The 22,049-nt window shown below is 51.0% G+C and overlaps 1 protein-coding gene across 8 annotated transcripts in view; it reads left to right on the top strand.

The window, feature by feature from the left end:
* LOC110468166 (protein CEPU-1) overlaps window positions 1-21,527 on the top strand; it is a 361,279-nt gene extending 339,752 nt beyond the window's left edge. For 6 of the 8 annotated variants that reach the window (XM_021525799.3, XM_077787990.1, XM_021525796.3 and 3 more), the window contains 5 exons: window positions 12,506-12,640; window positions 13,440-13,560; window positions 15,123-15,274; window positions 18,144-18,176; window positions 19,732-21,527. In XM_021525799.3, coding sequence (XP_021381474.1) covers window positions 12,506-12,640; window positions 13,440-13,560; window positions 15,123-15,274; window positions 18,144-18,176; window positions 19,732-19,832 — 542 coding nt within the window. In that variant the 3' untranslated portion in view covers window positions 19,833-21,527. The remainder of the gene's footprint in view (window positions 1-12,505; window positions 12,641-13,439; window positions 13,561-15,122; window positions 15,275-18,143; window positions 18,177-19,731) is intronic. The other 2 variants (XM_077787992.1, XM_077787993.1) reach the window with 1 other exon arrangement.
* Window positions 21,528-22,049: the final 522 nt, after the last annotated feature.

Genomic DNA, 22,049 nt, shown 5'->3' on the forward strand with positions numbered 1-22,049 from the left:
CAGGGGAAATATTCAGCCTGTTGAGTGCCAGCAGCTTCCCCATCAGCTCCCATGGGAGAGGGATCTGACCCAGCAGGAGAGAGAGTCTGGTGGAATCGTGGCATGGGCTCCAGGTTGTTTTTCTCCAAGGAATGACTAAAACTTCGTTAGCATGGCATGTGGGGAGCTTCTTTTAGCATTTCCCTTCCTGATGCACCCTAGTTCCTCCTGCTTGTTCAAAGTAATGGGAAGATTATGTACTTTTATGTGTATAAAAGTAATATTTTTGGTTCCCTACATGGTGGAAATGAACTCTTGGCGCTGATTTTGCATATTTGGCATTGCTGCCTCTAAAATATGCATCTTGGTACAAAAATAAAAAGATTTTTCTAGCTACAAATGAGGAAATGTCTTTCCCTTAGGAAAAGGGGGGGAGGAAAAAAACCCTCTTGGTTTCAAGACATTCCCTAAATGCAGCTTTGCAATGTCACACTTTCCCAGTCTGCCAGAGGCAGACAGGGATCTGCTCCTCATCACAGTTTGGGGAAGCTACCCTAATAAGGGAAAAAACAGGAAGCCTTGCCTGCATCCCCAGATTTTTTCCTGTGTCTTATCCCCTTGGTCCCCGATCACCTTTCCCACAAAGATGAGATCTACTGAGGAGTTACAAATGCTCTGATCTGTGCTCTGCACGACGTCTCCCTCCAGCAAGAACGGGGTATGTTAATGGCGTGGTGGGACAAACCTAACAAAACCCAACACACCAGCAATGTCATCTTGTTGGATTTTCCATCTCTTTACTGCTGAACACAACTCCCTATTTCCTCAATAAATGCGTGGCTTTGTGTTGCTCCCTGCCTGGGACTCTCCTTTCATTCATCTGGCCTGGGGAAGAGCAAGGGACAGGAGTGTCTGAGATTCCAGAGATCTCCACGCAAATTAAAACCTTTTATCAGCCCCTAATAGCTGTGCAAACTAATTATATTTGGGCCAAACTTTGCCAGTGACTCCCCTGAGGTATTATTATAAAAATCTGAGCTGTGGAAATGCGTCCCCATTCTGTCAACACCAGGTCGCTCCAGCTATAGAAAACTCTGCTCTGGCTCCTTTTAGCTCCCATGATGTGCTTTGCATAAGCCGCTGCTGTTGTTTTCAGGAAGGAGAGAGCCTGGTTGGGCTGTGTCACACATGGCCCAGGTCTGCTGAGCCAAGGACACGGCTGTGTGCTGGGTAATAGCACTGAAATATTTATTTCTACAAGCCCTGCCGGCCTGGCTCAGTTTGTGGCCATCAGTGTGACTTTGGGGCTGTGGGTGCACAAGTACTTCCATCCCTGGAGAAATGGGATGTGGTGATATGGCGTGGGAAGGATGCTGGAGAGATGTGGATGCTCAAACACGGCAGGCAGGAAATGGGATGAGCAGCCCAAGGAGGAAGCACATGAGGCTCTCTGTGGATGGTTTTCCCAGTGCCAGTTCCTTGCTGGGTGGCTCCTTGTGGTGATGGAGCTGATTTGCACCCAAATTTGTTCTTTCTTTTTCCTGGCATCACCATTTGCTCCATTGCTTGTATCATAACCTTGTTCCCAAGCTTGCACGGGGTAGGGCACCAAAGATAACCCCCATGTTCACCCACCCCCACTGTCCACAGATGGAGGCAGCACAAGGAAATGCTTTGAGCCAAAGTTCCCAGTGGGAAGGGGCTTTTTGCCCTGTGCCACCATTCCCCCACCATCCGTGCGCCCCTCCTGGGGCGCAGATTGCTGGCTAATGGGGCGGAGCTACTGCGAGCACTCTCCATTAATGGAGCAGAATATAAACAGAATAAAGCCTTCATTTCCCGGGCTGTGATTTCATTATTAATATACTTTACAGTTCACAGGTTGTTCATTTGCTTCCATGTTTTCTCAGCTGGTGTAATCTGCTGCGCGGAGTGAGAAGAGTCATAAAATTTCCATTTCCAGTTGAATGTGCGTCCAATTCGCCATGAAATGTTTCTCTCTGTCGTGAATATTAAGTGCCCGAGGAGTCAGTGGCCCCGGGATTAAGCAGGGCAGGTTGCCAGCCCCTCTCTGTGTGCCAGGGGTGCAGGAGAGAAGTGGGTGTAGAGAAGGAAAGGTGACAAGGCAAAGTGGGGGGACTGAGGGAAAGACCCTGTGGCAGAGGGAGGAAGAGGGAAAAGAGGAGAGAAAGTGAGGATAGAGGGAAAGGGAGGAAATTGAGTAGCAAAGAAGCTTCAAGGAGGGATGTGGAGGGCAAAGAATACTCTTACAGGACTGACCTACACTCACCTCCTTGTTTCCCTGTGCCATCACCTTGACACTTGTCAGGGAAGATGTTGCACAAGTGTTTGCCCCAGTTTGTAAATCAGTTGTTGATGTCAGTGCTCGGTCACTGCCATGGGCCTCAGGGCTGTGCCCTTCCCCTGGCCTGGATATGGGTAGAAGAAGAATCTCATTGTCTCTGGTGAGGCTGAGAAATGCTGCTGTGCTTGTAAGGGCAAGGATCTGGAACGTGCTGGTGAGCCAGAGTGGCTCAGCTGCCCCGTTCCAAGCTGGAGAACAGCAGTGAAGCTACAGCCACAGAGCTGTAGCACCATTGCAGATGCAGAAAAAGGGTTTTTCACGTGAATTTCGGAAGAAAAAAAAAAATCCTGTTCTGCTCATGTTAAACAACCAGCAGGAAATTTGTTGTGTATTTAGGGTATTTAATGGCTTGTAGCCAAGCAATGGGTTTCTGGGACAAGGAAGCAGAAATTTGGGCAGTTGTGGCAGGTGGCCATGCCCCGAGGCTGAGAAGGTGGTGGGACCAGCAGTGCCAAGGAGGGGTGCCCACAGCTGCAGCGCCACTGGCAGTGAGCACATCTGGCAGTACATCTGGCTGCAGCTGGAGGTGGTGAGAGTTGTGTACCCTGCTTACCCCTCCCCAGCCTTGCAATAGTAGCACGGGATGTGCTGTCACTGCTGGGAAAGGGGACAAAAAGGCAAATCATGGTGGCATGGCCAGGCTATGGGGGTAACTTGGGCGCTGCCCTGAGCCGATGGCATCGTTTCCTTCCGACTCTTTGCTAAAATTACTTCAGCCACAGCATTCCTCACTGCAGGGAAAAAAATGCCTCTTCCTTTCCCATCTTCTCTTGGTCGAGTCAAGATAATAATAGTCTTTTTCTGATCCCCTGAACTTTCCCATCTGCTTGGTAAAACAATGGCAATTCTTTTTCCTCCTGGCCTCTCTCTCTGTCTTCCTCTCTTTTATTTTTATTCTCCTACGGTATAATTTAAAGCCAGAGCAATGCTGTAGCCCATGGGTTTTTCCCCTTCCTGTGACACACTGCTGTTATTTAAAATGGCATTTCCCTTGCAGAGCAGTGCCTCTCGCTGCCCTCCCAGCTCCTGTAGCAGGGCCAATACCTACACAGAGGCCTGAGGAGGGGATGATGGGCTTCAAGGAAGGGCCTCAGCCCAGCCTCCAGTCCCCCAGTCTCAGCCACCCAGCATCATACATCCCTGAAATTCCTGTCACAACCACCCCATCCCCCCTCCCCAGGCCCAGGGCATCCTCACCAGCCCCCCAGAGCCCCAAACCCATCCAACTCAGCACCCCTGCGTTTCCCTGGCTTCGCTCAGTAAGCCAAAATACTGTGAGTGATCCTGCAGAAATGGAGACATCAGTGCCATAAAACACAAGGGACAGAGCAAGGCCACTGGGCTGGAAAATAGCGTGTCTGAAAAAATAAAGATGGGATAAAGATGATGGAGAGGCGACAGCGAGTCTCACCCTGCCATGATTCAGATGGCGCTGGGGGGTGAAGAGTGGTCAGGGGGTCCCAGGGGAAAAAGAGAGATGGAAAATATCCCCCATTTGCAGAAAGTCATGGCAGCGACAGAGTCAGGCTTGCCATGAGCTGCCTGCTGGGATATGTGTGGAGAAGGGAAAGTTTCCCAGATCCCCATGACTTCTTGCCAGCACTGGGGATGGATTTAGCTGACACTTGATGCTTATTTTTTTACTCTAATGCCATTATGCCACTTGCTTCCCATCTGAGGGATATTTCCCTAATGCGGCTGAAATACGGCTTAACCGAGGTTACAGCCATTTAACGCTTTGCATTGCAATTGCTTCTTAAGAGCTTGTCCTGCGGAGAAAGCCTTGGGGTTTAAATTTGCAGCCGGAGGGACCCTTCGGTCCTGGCTGCCAGCAGCTCTTTTTCACACAAATCCAGAGGAAAGCAGAGTGCCTCGAGTTTGGAAGGGGTTGGGAATGATTTCTCCTGCACAGCAATGTGGTCACATGGAGTTGTTGGGAAGGGACGTGGTGGATCTCCCATGGAATTTTTTCGGGTTCTTTGCAAAGCACCTGCAGATAAACAGGCAGGAGCAACCTTGGTTCTTGCTCTCCTTGCCAAGCCCTGTGTACCACAGCTTCTCCCAGAGCCAGGAAGAAAGCTGCCAAAAATGGGATGAGCTCCAGAGGAGCCAAGTTGAGACAGGATTTAATGGAGGAGCAGCGTTCCCACAAACAGGATGCGTGTTTGAGCGATTTTCTCCAGCAGCATCTGTCGCTCTCCAACATCTTGGTAGCATTGCAACAAATTATTTAACCACTACCCACTGTACCCCATCTGTTAGGCAGCCCCTCCACATGGATGGGGCCCTACTTCCCACCTTTCCAGAGGAACTCACCGGCAAAGGCTGAGCGCCAAACAACAGGACAAATTAAATCAAAAGCACAGCTTCGGCACCCAGGGGGAAAATGCACATCAGCTTTGACTTATTGCATGGCGCACGCTTACAAGAGAGAAGCAGCGGCTTTTGTCACTGCAAGGGGCCATGAAAAATGAATTAGGGCCGCTGCTGGGAGAGGGCATGCAGGAGAATCTTTCATTCCAGCAACGCTGTCCTCTCTCACCTTGGAAGCAGCTACGGGGAAAAAACCACAGGGAGGAAGGAGGAGGAAGGAAAGGAAGGAGAGAGGACTTTGTGTTGGATGGTCTGGGCTGTGGAAGAGACCATGGGAGGAAGAGTAGAGCCAGGAGCAGTGCTGGTGCTCAGGCAGGAGCTGCTGGGAGATGCTGTCTCCTCAGGAGCTCTCTGGAGAGGGCTTGGCTCTGTGGGAGCCTCGACATTGATTTTCATGTACCTTTTGCATTTGTTTTTGCAAGGAGGCAGAAAAGCTCCGTGGGAAGTGGCTCCATGCCAGTCACAGCTTCTGCCGAGCATCAGTCCCTCCCAGTGTCACCACAAGGGTCACCCTTGCCTTGCCAGGGCCAAGGAGAAAGGGATCCAGCTCATGCTGGTGATAATGGGTGTCATTAAGAACAGCAGCTCTCTAATGAGCCCTGCACCCATCTTTGCGGCAGATCTGACATTATGTAAGCTCTTTGTGAACTGTAGCCATTGCTAATTTGCTCTAACAGGGGGACACATGCCCTCTGGACCTTTTCCTGGGGTCCAGTGTCCTCCTCCCAGGAGGAGGCAGAGGCTGGGAGAGGCTGAAGACAGTCGCTGCCACTTTGCTGAGCCTTGAGCTGCCTCTGAGCTCTCCCTCTCACCAAATAAAAGAGCTCATTCTTTATTCGACTCATTTACTCCTGAGTTAGAGCCTCGTTCAAGGGTGGTTGGTCCCTGAGTTGTTTTGTTTTGTTTCTTTAAATATTAATTTCCATAATCCATTTATTTCCCAAGGAACTACTTCTTGCAAACAAAAGGTTTAATGCTCCTCTTTTATTCCTGGTAACAAATAAGTTGTCTGAGACGTGCAAAAATCCCGGCAGCAGCGAGCGTGCGCCGGCTGATGCCACAATCCATGCTAAGGATGCACAGGGATGGGGGAGATGTATCCCTGAGGGATCACAGGTGCCACAGCAGCATCTCCCTGGAGGTGCTCGCCCAGAGAGGGAGGGCAGCAAGCCCAGCCAGCGCTGGGAAGCCCCCACAACCCGGGATTCCAATCTTTTGCATGGAGGCGTCTCTGACATGCCTTTTTGAGATGGAAGATTTGAGAGCCGAAGGCCAGGAAGCACAATAGAAGATAGACTGCTTGTACCTCATTGTCTGGAGAATAGATGGGCTGCAGGCTCCCGGAGAATAGGAGCTGCCACTCAGGTGGCTTTAATAGAACAGGCGGCAGATAGATTTCAATAAAAGAAATGAGTATAAATATTGTTAGCGGAGAATAGAGGGAAAGTGAAAAAGATCTTGTTTAACGAGTCACAGTGGGAAACTTTCAAGGACTTTTAAGCTAAAAACTCTTCACAATGGTGCTGTAATGGATGGCTCAGGCGACTTGGCTGCTCTGCGTAGCATCGGTGCAGCGAGCAGAGTGGGCAGGTGTCCCCAGAACACCACAGGGAAGGGCACGGCACGGAGTCAGGGACTGGTTTGGGTTGGAAGGGGCCTTGAAGACCACCTCATTGCCATGCTCTGACATGGACAGGGTCACCTTCCACTGGACCAGGTTGCTCAGGGCCCCAGTGCCTTGCTTTCGCTGTCCCTGGTGTTAATGCCAATACATGGACTCTGTGTGACCACAGGCTGAGTGACCAGGAGACGTGGTGGCGTCTGGAATATCTCTGCAGGTTACCAGTCCCTGTGACTAGTGAGATGTGTGGCCTGTGTGGCACCTAATAGTAAAATCAGAATTGTTGTATGAGATACGATCCCCTCCAAGGGTGATCTCAGGTACACTGGGCAAATGGAGACACAAATGTGGGTCCTGTCTTAGCTCCAGCTCTGCATTGATCAGGAAGTTGAGGAATGTGTCTTTCCTGTCTTGGTGATGGCTCCGTGTTGGGATGTGCCTGTCAAAATCCCCATGTCCTGACCCTGTGGTCCCAGAAATAGGACCTTCAGCAATAGTCACCTGTGCTCATGTCAGCACAAAATCAGGCTTGGGCAGGTCGTCCCTTGTATCTTGGAACAAAACTCAAGGCACTTTCAGCTCACCTATGCCCCAAAATGTTGGAAGGGGAAGAAAAGCCACAGTAATGCATGGCCACAGGCCAGGAGAGGCTCCCACAGCCCCAGGGAGGAGGGGACACTGATACCAGTGGAGGAGAAGGACTTTATGTCGAGGATTTTATAGCCACCCCTCTCCTTCAAAGCTTGTGCTACTGTGCACAAGGAGCTGTGAGAGTTCCCCAAATCCAATGTAATGAAGGGTCTGAGTAAGGAAAACGTGATGTTTTCTCTCTGTTTGGTGACACCAGACACAAATGGTGATGGTCACCACCCTGGGGCGTGAGGATGAGGAGGGACCTCAGACTGTAGCAGTGGAGTGATCTCCTGCCAAGCTCCCACATCCCTGAGTGCTGTGCAGTGCCAGACAGTGAGTGCACCATCCCCTGGGGCTTCGCACAACATCAGGCCACGGAAACATGCTAATTAACGTGGAAAACCATGTCAGAGGAGACATTTCCTTCCTTGTCATCAGGAAACTTCAAAAACAGTGGCTTGGCCCCGTGTAAGCACAACACAGACTCTGATACGCTGTGTGCCCGTTTCTGGGGAGACGGTCCCGCTTCTGAAGGCTTGTGAACATGAAGAACAGGAGGTGTGTACCCCGTACCTCACGTAGGTGTGCCTCCTAAATGGGTTGTTCAGCTAAGGGGGGTCACAGATAGAAATGGGCTTGAGCCTGCAGTTCAGGGATGCAGTATTCACAAGAGGAGGAAAGGACTTTGTCTGGGTCGATAGGGTAATCTTAAAAAAAAATCATTTTTTGAATGATTGCGCTGGATGGTTTCCAGCAGGTTAATTATCCCTAATCTTTGTCCACTGGAGCATGGCAGCTTCAAGCTGGCACAGGGGGGCTGAAAAGAGGGGGTGCATGGAGGAGATGCTGCCCTAGCTGGGGTCATTCACCTGATCAAACAAAAATGGGGAAGGGAATTTCAGAAATGCCTGAACTTTGTTCCTTACATGTTAATTGAGCCATCAGGAGAGGGTAATAGTGGTTAATAAGAGGTGAAGCAGGTTCATCCCCCAGTTTGGCTGGGGCATGTACTGGAGGCAGCCTTAGCTTCTTGTTTACCCACACACCTGGGACTGTGCCCTGCCTCCTTTGAGAGGAATTTGGGGTGATTTGGGGTGGTTCCTTTCCCCTCCCACATCCCCATCTTCTCTGATTCTACTCAATCTCCCATCCTGCACTTTTCCTCTCGCTGCTGCATGAAGGAGGGATGAAGCAGGTCTCAGGTGCCAACAATTCTCTTATTACCTTTGTGTGTTTTATTTATTTACCATAAACTGTTATAGGATGGCCATCAGCACCGCATCGGGGTGACGTTTGAAATATATGGCTCTCGGGTTTAGTGCGTCACTCGGAGCCAGGAGTCTGCACGATGTTAATTTTTATTGCCAGAAGTAGCCATAAATTGATAGTTGAGAATTGCTGTAGGGACTGTAATTAACTAGTTACTATTTCACCTCCAAAAGGAGCAATGTTTCACGCTCCTACTTTTACTTATCTGGAATCAGCTGCTGTCAACATCCGCTGAAGCCAGTATAAAGATTTATAGACCTTGGAGGTAAATATTGACTAATGGGCAGCTTGGCTTAATGTTCACCTTGAAGGACAATAAATTGTGCTATTGATTGAAGTGAGATGTCAATATCTGCATTGTTGTAAACATTTTAATAAAATTATCCCCATAAAATATTCTATTTCTTTGGCTCATCCTGGCCACTGGGATCAGTGCCTGGAAAATGGAGCAGCACAGTGTAGAGGGCAGGGCAGTGCTTTGGGATCACTGGTGGGACTCTGAGCACCCAGAGACCAAACCTGCTGTGGGGTCACTGTTAAGCTTGTGCCTTTGGGCTTTAGAGGTGAAAATCTTGCAGCCCTGGGTGGCTGGGCTGGCTCAGCTTGATCTGAGGTGCAGGGAGTTGGTATGGACACAGGGAAGAGCTCCAAGGAAGCTTTTTAAATGGCATCACAGGCAGCCTTCATCCAGGGAAAGCTGTGAGCAGTGTCCTAGAGACCTGAACATGGCTGCAACAGTGAGCCAGGGGACAGTGGCATGTAATTAATTTGGGAACATGTGTTCACTTTCTGGTGAGTTATTATCTTGTCAGAGGCTCAATGGAACCAAACGGGGAGGAGGAGTCAGAAGGGAGATGAGTCAGGATGGGAAAACAAGGAGAAGTGAGGGAAGGAGAAAGGCATGGAGGGAGGAATATGGACGCAGGAGGCATCTGCCCACACCTCATTGCATCCATGCTGTGTGGGACCCCAAGCACAGCTTGGCCATCTGTTGGGCTTGCCTTGGTGCTCCATGCCACACCAGGACCTCGCCTCTGTGGCTCCTCCACCACCGTGATGGTCAAAATTCCCCTTCCCTGAGGCTTTTAACAGAGATCTGCAGAGCGAGTCCCAAACAGTGCGTGGTGGTCTGTGTGCAGCTTCCTGCTCACTGAGCACAAGGACTCAGGCTCTGCTTTTCCATCTCCCCGGCTCACACTGGGTTAGTTCATCATCCTTGGCTGATGAGCAAGGATTACACTTGTGCGCCATCCATGGCCATTCCATTTCTAGACTGTATTATATTATTAGTATTAATAATAATAATGATGGGCGCTGGCTGTGCTGGTTTTCTAGCTCCTGAGGAGATGAGAGAGCTCTCCATTAATTCCTGCAATATTTCAGCTCCTAATTGTGCTCAAGCAGAGACAGCCTTGAAAGTTCTCACCATCAGCTCAGGCGCAGAGAAGGACTGATACCTCTGGCAGAGCTCCTGGAGCTCCTGTAGCTGCAGGGCTGTGGTCAAGCCTTACCCTGAGCATTCCCGGGTTCCAGGTGCTTCCAGGGTGTGGTCCCACAGAGTTAAGCAGCTTTATGGATCTGTTTTTCCTGTAAAGCCTATACAAGGTATAGGAGAGGGCAGAGGAATGTTGTCTTAGTCACCTGGTGCCACCTGCTTTACGAGCTGGCAGGGACTCTTTATGTCACCTAAATATTTGAGATACTGTAGCTGGCACTAAGGAGGCATCCCTGGGCCAGAGCCACTTGCAGGGATGGTTATCCCTAATGCTATGGTCATCTGAGCATGGTTCACATCAGACTGTGCACAGGACAGAAACAGGAGTCATCTCCAGCTCAGAGCATCCTGTCTCAGTCCAGGGCAGGCTCAGTTTGGCTGTAGCCAAATTCCCAGGATGCCAGACCCTGAGTCCCTGCACTTCAGGCTCTGCTTCTCCATCAGATGATTACTGTGCACATATCTCAGACTTCAGTGCAACGCAGGCACGGAGGAGACTTTCATCCCCCAATTTCCTGAGCTTTTGCAGGTGGAAATCTGACCCTCACAGTTACTTTAATGAAGTCTTTTGCTGGGGAACAAAATGCACTCGAGCTGCTTTGCCCCCTGATCAAACCAGGCACACAATTATGGCTTGACTATGGCAAGAGCTAATTCTTGCCGTGTGTGAGCCAACTCTGGAACTTGGGAAAGGACCTTTGGTGAGTTGGCAAGCAGTGTTATCTGAGCCTTTGCACAGCCCAGAGTCAGATTTGTGCACGGAGCATCTGAAGGCCACCAGCTGTGTCCTTACTTTATCAGCAGGCAGCGCTGTGCTACAGAGAAGCCGATTCTAGGTCAGCCACAAAAAGGAAATTTTTTTTCCCCTTCTCTCCTTTTTTTTTTTGCAGTGCTGCAGGGCCACTGGATGTAAAGCTGTAATTTTTGTGTCTGTAAAGAATATTGATTTTGGGGTAACGCCTTCGTATCTCACCCTACAGTTGCATTAAGTTATGATGAGCTTAGCAGTTTGCACCACGAGCCACTCGGGTGGGAATTTCAGCACAGGGCTGAGGACGCTGGTGGATGTCAGCAATTCATCAACAGGAAAACTCACTTCACTCCTTTGCAAAGCTCACAGGGCTGCCTTCCCAGTTAGGTCAGGCTGGGAAGGTGGGATACACACGTGCATGCATGGGATGCTCAGTTCAGGGAGGAGTGGACACGCAAAGTCCCAGGGATGCTGTGTGGAGGTGGCAGCTGCGAGTTCTGGTGCAGGGAGAGAGAGCTGAGGTGGGATTTCATCACTGCTGAGCATATCTGCACTAGTTTGAGTTGACAATAGTGGCACCTGGGATTGCAGCAGCAGGATCCTGGCAGATGCCTGGGGTGCTCACTGTGTCGAGTTGTTCCAGGGCATTACAGGAACACCATCAGAGCTGGCTCGGGTCTTTCCATGGTGGGTGGTGGAGTCTGACCACTCTATTTGTGCAGTGTGGGAAGAGATGCCATAAAAGCATCAGCCGGTGGGATGCAGCAGTGTGTGCCCCGCTGGGAGCCTCCCACGTGTGGATTTTGCCTGCATTTGCTGGGAGCAGGATGCACACGGTTGACCAGTCAAGCGCAGCGAGTTGTGGCCCATCAGGTCACGCTGGCACAGACAGCAGTGTCCGGGTGGGAAGCGAGGGCTGGCCGAGCTCACGGCATCCCCCTGGGACCAGGGACCCGTGCTTGGCCTCTCTGCCACTGGCACTCACTCCCAGAAACAGCTGTCCAGAGCTAATTTATTTCCTAATGCTGCAGCAATGTTAATTTATAAATTACACTGGTAATTCGGGCTATTATTAATTTCAGATGGTGTAGGGCAAGCCTAATTAAAATATGACACCAATTGCCACACATATGTACCAAGGACTACCGTTTAAAATTTATAGGAATATTAAGTGTGACACAGGGCTCAGAGATGCTCCGTGCAGTAATTACAGCATCCTGGCTGCAGGAGATCCAGTGGGGAGATGTAAACAACAGGAAAGGGAGAAGCTGTCCCTGCTTTGGGGCTGCAAAAAGTAATTTCTGCTGGTGGTTTGGGGGAAGAACTTGGGGAGTCTTGTGCCCTAACCTGCTCCCGGCCAGCCAAGCACTGTATGTTTTTCCAGGAGTTTGTCAAAATAAAGTGAGCTCCTGTAAGGGATGGGGCTGAAAGATGCCAGAGTGAAGGAAATTACACTGATTGCATCTTTCTGGCTATGAGTGAAACAAGAAGCTGCACAAGTGCCTGGATGGGGAAGAGGGGGACAAGTGCAGCCTCCCCAGAAATGAGCCTGGGGTGGCACAGGGATGAGGTGGTTCAGCTGAAGGGAGGTGTTGGCAGCACCACTAATGGGAATAGACTTGCTGTGAATTAATTGAAGCTGAAAAATTAGAGAAGGGTGTTTATGTGAGCTGAGTTAGCCTGGAGGTATCTCCCAGCTGGGGAGATGTGCAGAGATGAGCTCAGGTAATTTTGCAGGGTGCAGGTTTGCCCACTTTGCCCACCCTGAGCACCCAAAGGATATTATCTCCAGCAAGTGATGCTGTCAGTGGGGCCAGAGCTGCTGGAGCTGTCCAGTGCTTGCAGAAACCTTTCTTGGCAAAGATTTTCTTGGAATCAAGGGGCACAAGGGCATTCTGGGCTGGGACTGGCAGGCTGGGTGTCCTAGTGCAGAGTGACATGCTCACAGACGGTGACCAGCCAGTGGGCACAGGTTTGTTGTGCCTCCCAGGCCTCACTCAGGGCCCTCTGCCTCTGCAGCCGTGGGCTTCATCAGCGAGGATGAGTACCTGGAGATCACGGGAATCACGCGGGAGCAGTCGGGAGAGTACGAGTGCAGCGCCTCCAACGATGTCTCAGCGCCCGTCGTCCAGCGAGTCAAAGTCACCGTCAACTGTGAGTGCCAGGGGCCATCAGGGGACAGGGGTGGGGTGGAGAGGGTCACCATGCTGCCCCACAAGGGAGAGGCACTTGGAAGTGAGGCACACAAAGGCCCCATGCGAGACAGACGGCAGCAGTTTTTTGAGCAGGTGGTGTTTTGCCCTATTTTCCTCTTCTTTTCAAGCTCCATTTTTTTCTACCACCTCCTCCTCAGCTGTCTCCATCAACCTGGGTTTTCTGCCCATGGAGAGATGCTGTGCTGATAACCTCTGAGAAAAGAAGTGAGCAGTAAATAGAACTTTTGTTTTTTCTGTTAGAAAAAATGAAAGAGAGGAAGCAAGCAGCATATTTCATGTTCAGACATACATGAAGACCTTCCTAAGCCCCTCTCTGGTCACTCCATCAGCTGGACATGAGTTAACAATGAGATAGGTTTGGAAGAGAACCCTCATGAAGCTGAAAACCTCTGGACAGCAGGACCAGAGTGGCAGGAGCTGAGCAGGGGCTCAGAGATGATTTTGTACAGGGAGAGAAAGATCTTGAGGAGCAAGGGGAAGGGATAGTGCCATAGTTGTTGTTTGTTTGCTTTATTATACATACTAGTAAAGAACTGTTATTCCTGTTGCCATCTCTGCCTGAGAGCCCCTTTGATTTCCCAATTCTAACAATTCAGAGGGAGGGAGGGGGTTTACATTCTCCATTCCATTGGAGGCATTTTCTGCCTTCCTTAGCAGACACCTGCCTTGTAAACCAAGGCAGACGGGAGTCCCAAAGGCTGCTGGGTGCTCACCCCAGGTTTCCCCTCTTCCCGCAGACCCGCCGTACATCTCGGATGCGAAGAGCACCGGGGTGCCGGTGGGGCAGAAGGGCATCCTGCTGTGCGAGGCCTCCGCTGTCCCCTCGGCCGACTTCCAGTGGTACAAAGATGACAAGCGGTAAGAGCCTGGGGGGCACAACAGCGGGGAAGACACTGACCCCACTGCACCCAGTGCCAGCAGCTTCAGCTCATAACCCCTGGCACAAATCTGGTTTGGATACTGAGGCAGGTCACCCTGACAGCAGCAGGCTGTGCTTGTCTGGGGCAAATCCAGGCATTCCATCAGCTGGAACTGCCACTACCCAGGATCGATTACAGGCTTTTTATTTAACTCATCAAATTTGCGGAAGGGGATTTTCCCAGGAAACCTCTTTCAGCCCCCACTGGGGGAGGATTATTGCTGCCCATGCCTCTGTTTGAAGGTGTTGTGGTCAATCCCTGCTTGGGTGGAGCATAATGTCCAAAATGGATATTGGCAGCACAAATCCAGGCACTTAAGAGTGGATGAAATCTCTGTCATCTCTTTAAATGCTTTGGCCAGAAGGCAGCTCTTGGAAAAGCAAAAGAAATGTGGTGTCAGTCAAGACACAGGGTTTGCTATGCCCCAGAGACAGTCTGCCCTGCTTTGGGGTGAAAACAAACCTTTTAGATCAACCAGCCCTTCTGTGTCCTGCCAAAACAACAGCACAAGGACATGGCTGAGGAATGAGGAGTGGAGCAGCACAGCCCAGGGTAGGTCCCACTCTGGAGAAATTGCCTCTCTCTGAGCCCAGGCAAAGGGGTGTTAACCAATTTTTGTGTTGATTATCCCTGGAAAGCCCAGAGGGGCCATGGTGCAGCCAAACAGGACAAGCCGCACTAGTCACTGATAAGGAGGGGTATTTTGACCAAAAAAGATGCTCCAGAAGCTGGAGGGAAGTCTGGGTCTGCCTGCCTCGCCCAGTTTGAGAGGAAAGGAGCAGCAGAGGGTACAAAGCTGCGGATGTTTGTGTGGCAGATGAAAGGCTCTGCTCAGAACTAGGTCAGATCACGAGGGCCTGCAGAGCAGCGGCAGGAGCGGGCTCAGCCCGCCTGATCAGCACCCAGCGTGGATCATAATGGGAATCTGGTACTTCCCGTGAGGAATTAGCAAGTAAGAGCTAAGCAGGACAGGCACAGGAGTTCAGGGAAGCCCAAGCACTTGGTTAATGCTAAAGCGTATGTGCTGGCTGAGAGGCCTCCCTGCTGTGATGGGTGCCTATTGCAGCACTCATCGGGACACGCTGGGATGAGAGAAGAGGAAGGTCACAGAAGGCATTCTGCAGAGCAGAGAGGACTGAGGACATGAGAGGGAAACCCGGCTCTTCTGTAGGCTGGGAATGAGCCTTTCTCACATTCCCTCCCCAGGCATGGGAGCATCCCTCTCTCTGCACAGCATTTGGCAAGTTCCAGCAACATCCCATGACTCTGGCGAAGTGAGGATGCCTCTGATCAGCATGGGGGTGGCATGGGCTGGCAGCTGGAGATCCAACAGAGCAGCATCCATCTTCCTTATCTCTCCCAATACCTTCCCCTCTCCCACTTCTCCCAAGCTCCATGTCCCCACTCACAGGCACAACCAGAGGATAATGGCATGGAAAATAGCAGGCACTTCCCATCCTGATGTCATCCCAGTGACCTCCCTTTTCTCTTTTCTCTCAGACTGGCTGAAGGACAGAAAGGGCTGAAAGTGGAGAACAAAGCCTTCTTCTCCAGACTGACTTTCTTCAACGTCTCTGAGCAAGACTACGGCAACTACACCTGCGTAGCCTCCAACCAGCTAGGGAACACCAATGCCAGCATGATCCTCTACGGTGAGTAGGGCTGAGGGAATCAGCCAGCAAGGGGGAATGGCTTCACACTGACACCACCAATGGCACAGACATGGGAAGGGTCTCCTACGTCTTTTGGGGGAGATGTGTATTTGCTGCTGATCATTTCTGCCCTTGGCATGTGGGCTGGAGGTTGTGGTGAGTCCTTGGGATGGGGAGAACCTCCAAAGATGCCTCCTGATTCAGTGTCTCCCACTATTCAGAGGTGTTTGGCACTGTGCTTGGGATCTGCCATGAATACCAAGTTAGGAGCTGGCTGCAGGTTTCCATCTTCTTGCTCTGATGAGTTCCTAGTAGAACCTTGGTGTGAAGGCATCCCCCCTGTGTCAATGGGGGGGAGGAGAGGTGCTGCTCAGTGTCATTGCTGCCCCATTCCCATGTGAGAACAAACAGGCCCCCTGCTCCATCCCCTTCCAGGTCATGTTTTCTGCTCCTGCCAAGCAGACACATCCTTATTGGAGGTGCCAAGGGAGAGGGGAAGGTGTGGAGGGCAGGAAGGAGGAGAAGGTTTGCACCGTTGTCCCAGGACTGTTCTCCCTGCATGCTGGAGCTGGGATGAGAGCAATGCTGACACTGCCCATGGATGGGAAGGGCTGTGATTGATTGACATATTTGTCAGACCTCTTCAGGTGGCAGCAAAACCAGAGTGGGGGCTATGCTCTCGAGGAGTCAGAAACTGATGACAGATCTCATCCCTGAGCACTGCTTGGGGATATTTTCCTGCTAGGGTATGGGGTCTGTGGTCCTTGCAGCTGAACCATGCAGGACAAGTGGGGACTGGGGACCTCCAACATCTCCCTGACATTATCCTCCTCCTTGCCACCCAGTTGTTGTGCCTGGTCATCTCCTTGTCTCTTGGTATTGTAAGGTCAGAGGGAGCAGAGCAGAGTGACAGATGAGCCTTCCTTGTCCCCACGTCCCTCAGGGCAGTCTGTGCCCCAGCCATACAAAGCATCTTGGGATAGGGAGCAGTCCCACAGTATGTTCTGGGTCCTGGAGCGTGCTGGGGCAGTGGGAGGCACGTGGAGACTCTGGGAAGTCCTGTCCATGTCTTGGGGAGAGGCTGGATGGATTCCAAAGGAGCGGTTTGTTTAAGGATGGTAGGGGATGTCAGGCTTTGCCAGGGGCACACCACAGCCGTGGGGTCAGGGTGACATCACAGGACAGGCTCTTCCTCCCCTGCCACTGGTACTGGCAGCTGTGCCAGGTTCCCCTGAGCTGTTACAGAGGACTTCCATCCCATCTTGGATGCTCAGCCCCATTTGCTCCCCCAGTAAAGTCCAAGCTGTATGTGATGAAGGTTCACCTGTGCTTAAGCCATCGTTACCATTGCTTAGGAACAATCTCAGTTCTTTTCCCCACCAGCCTTCCTGGTAATCCAATAACCCCATGTTTTAGGGATACCAGCACCTCTGGCACTGCAAAGCCACCCAGGCTGGCTTCAGCTGTGCTAAGTGCCTGACATAGCCTAAGCCACATTCTTAGCCGTGATGCTGTAGCCTTCCAATGTGTTTCTGAGGTTAAACTCTTGATTAGTGGGGAACTTCAGTTTGGCATCTGCAGATCCAGGCTGGATGAACAGCCTAAAAGTAAAGATGACATCTACCTGCTGGAAGCTCTTGGTTTCTTGGGTTCTAACCTGTCTCTGGGACTCATGGTGTGATGGCAGTGTCAGGTGGGAGGCAGGGAAGCATCCTGCAAAAGTCTAAGCTTATTTTATGATCTCCCCTTAGCTTTCTGGTCTGACTGTGAATCTCATCGGGGAGCAGAATCAAAGTCCTTTGACCACCCATAATTTCCATAAAGGCTGCATTGATTGAATGATCCCTTCAAGTTTTTAATAATTGAGCCCCCTTGGGGGGTGACAGTTCCCTGAGGAGACTGTGACATGCAGGGGTCCCCCATCTCCTAATGGAGAGCTCCCCAGCACCCCCAGGAACAACCTCTCCCTATTTATCAGGAATGTGATGGCCCCAAACGTCACAGGCCCGAGCTCACCCATGCCTTCCCAACCAGTGTCTTCAGTCTGGGGATTAATATGTCTTTATTTATTGATATATTTCTTTATTTAATGCAAGATAGGAGGGAAGTGGATGCAGTGGCAGCACTACCTGTGCATGAGAAACATCTCTTCTGTGATATTTTGGGGGACAATTTTGTTAATGGCCCCTTTTCACTGAAGCTGGATGTTTTGGAGTTTTTCCCCCACAAATGGAGGTTTAATCTGTGCAGGTACCGCGACATAAGCCTTTTTGGGATTGTGTGAGAGGCTAATGTAGCGTTCATCTTTTAATCCTTTTTTTAATCTAATTTTTCATGGAGGTCAACTAGTGCTTTATTTAACATGTAGCACTCGTTATTCCAGACCTGCTGCCTCATTCAGCGGCTCATTTGGTGCTGTCTGGGATGTGATAGAGTGCTCAGGGAAACCACATCATTCTGTGGAGTTGGAGAAAAAGCCAACCCTCTGCTTCTCACCCATCACACAGTCCGTGTTGCTCCCAGAGGTGGCTGTCAGACCATAAATCTTTTTGGGATATTGAAGGATTAGTACGAGGGATGGAGGAGAGCTGAGCCCCCTGCATCCCCATATCCCAGCCCCTGTGCTTTGCCTTTTGCACAGGGTGCGGCTACAGGCTTTGCCAGGTCTGAGGTCCCATATTCATCTCATCTCAGAGATGAGGAGACCATGGCCCCACAGCAGTAGGGTGTGATTTGGGCAACAGATTCCATTTCTACCCCATCCACTGGTTTTCCCACCCCAGGTTGAGGGCAGGCTGAGGGAGGTGTCTCGAGCCTGAGCTTTCCATTGCCCTTTTGCCTTAACTTTCCCTTGTTCTTTAATTTTTAGAAGAGACAACTACCGCTCTGACACCCTGGAAAGGTCAGTAATTTGGGGGTCCCCCACAATGCCAGTGCTTCCCCTACTGTTCCCCTTGGGCACCTCTGGCTCCCACCACACCTTATCTCAGTGGGAGCCGCAATACCCACCCTGTGGATCTCCTGCCCCACATCCCCACTGCTTTCACTGGTGTAGGGATGAATTAGGGCTTTCTTAGCCATCCTCCCATCCTGCCCCCTCCTCGCCAGCCTATTGTGCCTGTCTGGTGGTGGTCTGTGCCTTCTGCATGCCTGTCCCCATCCCATGGTGTTCCACTCCCTCCCCATTGCCAGGGCACAGCAGGGATGTCTTGGGGCTGCTTTCCCAGTGCTACTGTGAAAGTGGGCCTTGTGGCAGCTCCTTCCTCCTCTGGGATGATTCTAGTGCCATTTTCATGTGATGAGATAGGGGTGGACAGGCATTTGGTCCCCTTCTTGGTGTTATTCCTGGCCAGGACAGCCAGCTCTCTGCTGTGCAATCTTACTGTCCAGCCAACTGGCTTGGTGTCATTTTGATTTTGGGGTGGCTTCATTGTGGTGGATTGAGTGGTCAGTCCTTGGGATGACTTGTAGATGTCTGTGGAGGTAGCGTGTGAGACCTGCATTTGTGAGGTGTGAGGTGTCTGGATGTGCTGGAGAGTGTTACTGGTGGGAAACCAGATGGTTACTGATGCTCAGTGCCCTGGTCAGGTTTTGAAGTGAGGGGAGGTGTCCTGGGGTTTCAAAAGCAGTTGTGAATCAGACCTTGTGGTCAACCCTGCTTCCACAGGACATGAGCATGGATACATTCCTGAGGTCTTTTTCTATCTTAATCTTCTCCTGGGCCAACTATTTGGTGAAAAAATGGGTGTTTTGGTGAAAGCCATTGGCTGAGACACTCTCCACATCCTTTCCTATAGTGAGCTTTGAACTCCTCACTTCTTGTGGTCCCCATAGATGGGTAGGCTTGGCTCTTCTTGACTACCCTCCTCATCCCATCTCCTTGAGGCGGTCTGGGCCCATACTGAGCCCCACAGAGACTCTAAAGAGGTGCAAAACACCAAGTCCTCAATGTAGCGCTGCTGGCTGTGTCTCTGCAAGGCGGGCAGGTGGTTATGTCCCTTCCAAGGGACATTAGTGGGCAACAGGGTGGTCGCCCTGGGGTGGGCAGAATGTGCTGGGCAAAAACTGTTATCTCCCCTACAGGTGTGACTGGAAAACTGGGATGAATTTGGAGGAGGTTGAAGGGGGCTGAGGGAGGTCAGATGGTGGTGATGCACAGGAAGCAGGCTTGGGATGAGGACTTCAGGCTGAAAAGAGACCACAGAGGGTCTTGTCCCAAAAATTAGCATTTGTGGGGTGAGGGATGGCTCTTCCCATGTTCTTAAAACAGCACAGACGGAGGGGGACACCCAGAGAACTCTCAGAGCAACCCCACCATGTGCAACACCACCGGGCCCCCAAATAGCGCGATATTTATTTTGTTTTGTTTTGTTTTGTTTTAATCTTTACTTTCATGGTTTCTGCTGTTTGTTGACTTTGTGACCAACCATGGCGGGCGTTCCTGTCCCTTCCCGCAGGCCCTGGTGCAGTGCACGACGGGAACAACGGCGCGTGGCGGCGAAGCGGCTGCGCGTGGCTGCTGCTCCTCCCGCTTGCCCACCTCGCCCGCCACTTTTGACCCGAGAGCCGGCCCGCGGAGTAGCGGCGGCGACGACCACGGCCAGCGAGTGCAAGCAGAAAGGAGAGGAAGAAAAGAAGAAGAAAGTGTTCACCGTTTCCGAAAATAATCATAAGAATTGAGAGAGTATCCGGCCAGGCCACCTGGGGGAGGGGGAGAGAGGAAAAACATGCAAAAAAAAAAAAAAACCACAACGGGAATTTGGAATGGAGAGAAAAGGGAAAAAATTAATAATCCAAGGCTTCCTGCTGAAGATGCAAGCGACTGAGTCTTTTTCTTTTCACCCTATTCTTTTTTTTTTTTGTCCCCTGCCACTTTTTCCCCTGTTTTCACCATTCTCTGCCACAGGCCAGCACACAGGATGGATGGGGCCATCAGAGTGTGGCACTTGTCCCCTGCCCTGTCCCCTTCACTGCTGCTGCCCGCCTGCTCCCTCCCGTAGGACTTTCCATCCAGACACACTGGTTTTCTCCTTTGCCAAGATTTCCCCGTCTTCTCATGGACTGTGCCGCCATTTGTGTTTCAGAATATATATACATATATATATATCTCCATGTATACATATATGTATGTATAGATATATAGATCTTCAACAGTTACCACACCACCACAAAAGGAAAGGGAAGAAGGAGACCGGCGTCGAGCCACGCTTTCATCGTACCATCCGCGGACATCGTGAATGATAAGGGATTCTGAGTCATGGTTAATTTTATTAATTGTATTTTCTGATACGAGCCTAGAACTCTTAGTTCCTAAAAAACAGAAATGCAAAAAAAAAAGAGGGGGAAAAAAAGGAAAAAAAAAGAGGAAAAAACCAATCCAAGAGAGGGGGAGCAAGTGGAGAGAAGTTTGTTTGCCGAGGAGACGACCAGCCAAGGAGGTTTGTGAGCCCGGCGAGAAGCAGGAGGAGGAGGAGTCCTGTGCTGAAATACCCCCAAAACTGGCCCAAAAGCGGTCGTCTGGACAGTTCCTGCCGAGGGCACAGACGACACGTTGAGGTGGAGGGAGATACTGAATCTTTTTATGGGATATATATATACAGTATATATAAATATACATATATATATATATATAATTTTCTTTTTTGTTAGAGTTCTAGCCACAGTTCCCAGCAGGGTCCTTCCGCTGCCATTACTGCATGCTGTATATGGAGTTAGGTGTGTATCGGTTCTCAACGAGACAAGTGTCTCGGTCCACACATCCCTGAACCCCCTCGCCTTTCCACCCTTGGGTCACTGGGGACAAAGGGTCACAGGGGACCGGGGCCCCTCTCTGTCGCTTTTTGCCGCATGGCCCTGGCCTTTTCGCGGCGGAATAAAGCGAGCTGAGGGACAGAGGGAGATCTATATAGCTCAGTTTTATATTTTTATATATATATATATATATGTATGTATATGTGTGTGTGTGCGTATGCGTGTGTGTGTGTATATATATATATATATATATATATATATATAATAAAACCATGAAAGAATTTAGAAAAAGAAGACGAAGCAACCGGCCCCTGCCGAGGTGCAGGACCTGTTGCCTCGCCATCCATTTCAGCGGGGGTTTCTCCTGCAATTGGTTTTCCTCCTTCAATTTCCTTTCCTTCCCTGCGGCCGGCGGCGGGGGGCACGCGGGGGGCCCGGGCGCGGGCAGGCAGGCGGCGAGGGGGCTCTCTCTGCCTATCCATTAAAACGATTGTTCCATGTGGCCGCTCCGTCTGGTTGTGGTGCTCATTGCCGCGGGGGCCAGGGCCACTCCGCGTTCTCCCCTTGCGCCACCAGGAATGGGGAGGGATGCTGGAGGGGGAGTGGCAGATGGGAGCACCAAATCATCACAATGGGCCAGGAGAGCTTTGGAAAGATGGACCTCACGGATCAGCCCAGCAGGAATGCTGTCACAGGTAAGGCTTTGGTTAGTAGATGGAGTGTGAGGCACAGCCTGATTTCCCTGCTCAGGACCCCACTCAGTGCCCCTAAGCTCACCTGTGGCTCTCTAGCCCAGCTGCACAGCATTGCAGGGGATGTTTTTGGAGCAGAAGTGAATCCTGCATGGGAAGGAGGGGCAGAGTGATGTGAGGTGGGTGCAGGGAACAGGGTCCCCACCCAGTGCTGCATACAGACAAAGCACAGCAGGATTGTTTGGGTGTAGGTGCATTTTGCTGTCCATGGAGCCTTGTCTCCGTCAGTGTCTTGGTTTTTGGTGATGCTGGAAGGTCTCTTAGTGAGTTTG

Source organism: Lonchura striata, chromosome 23 (genome assembly GCF_046129695.1).
Source record: "Lonchura striata isolate bLonStr1 chromosome 23, bLonStr1.mat, whole genome shotgun sequence".
In the NCBI taxonomy this organism is placed as follows: domain Eukaryota; kingdom Metazoa; phylum Chordata; class Aves; order Passeriformes; family Estrildidae; genus Lonchura; species Lonchura striata.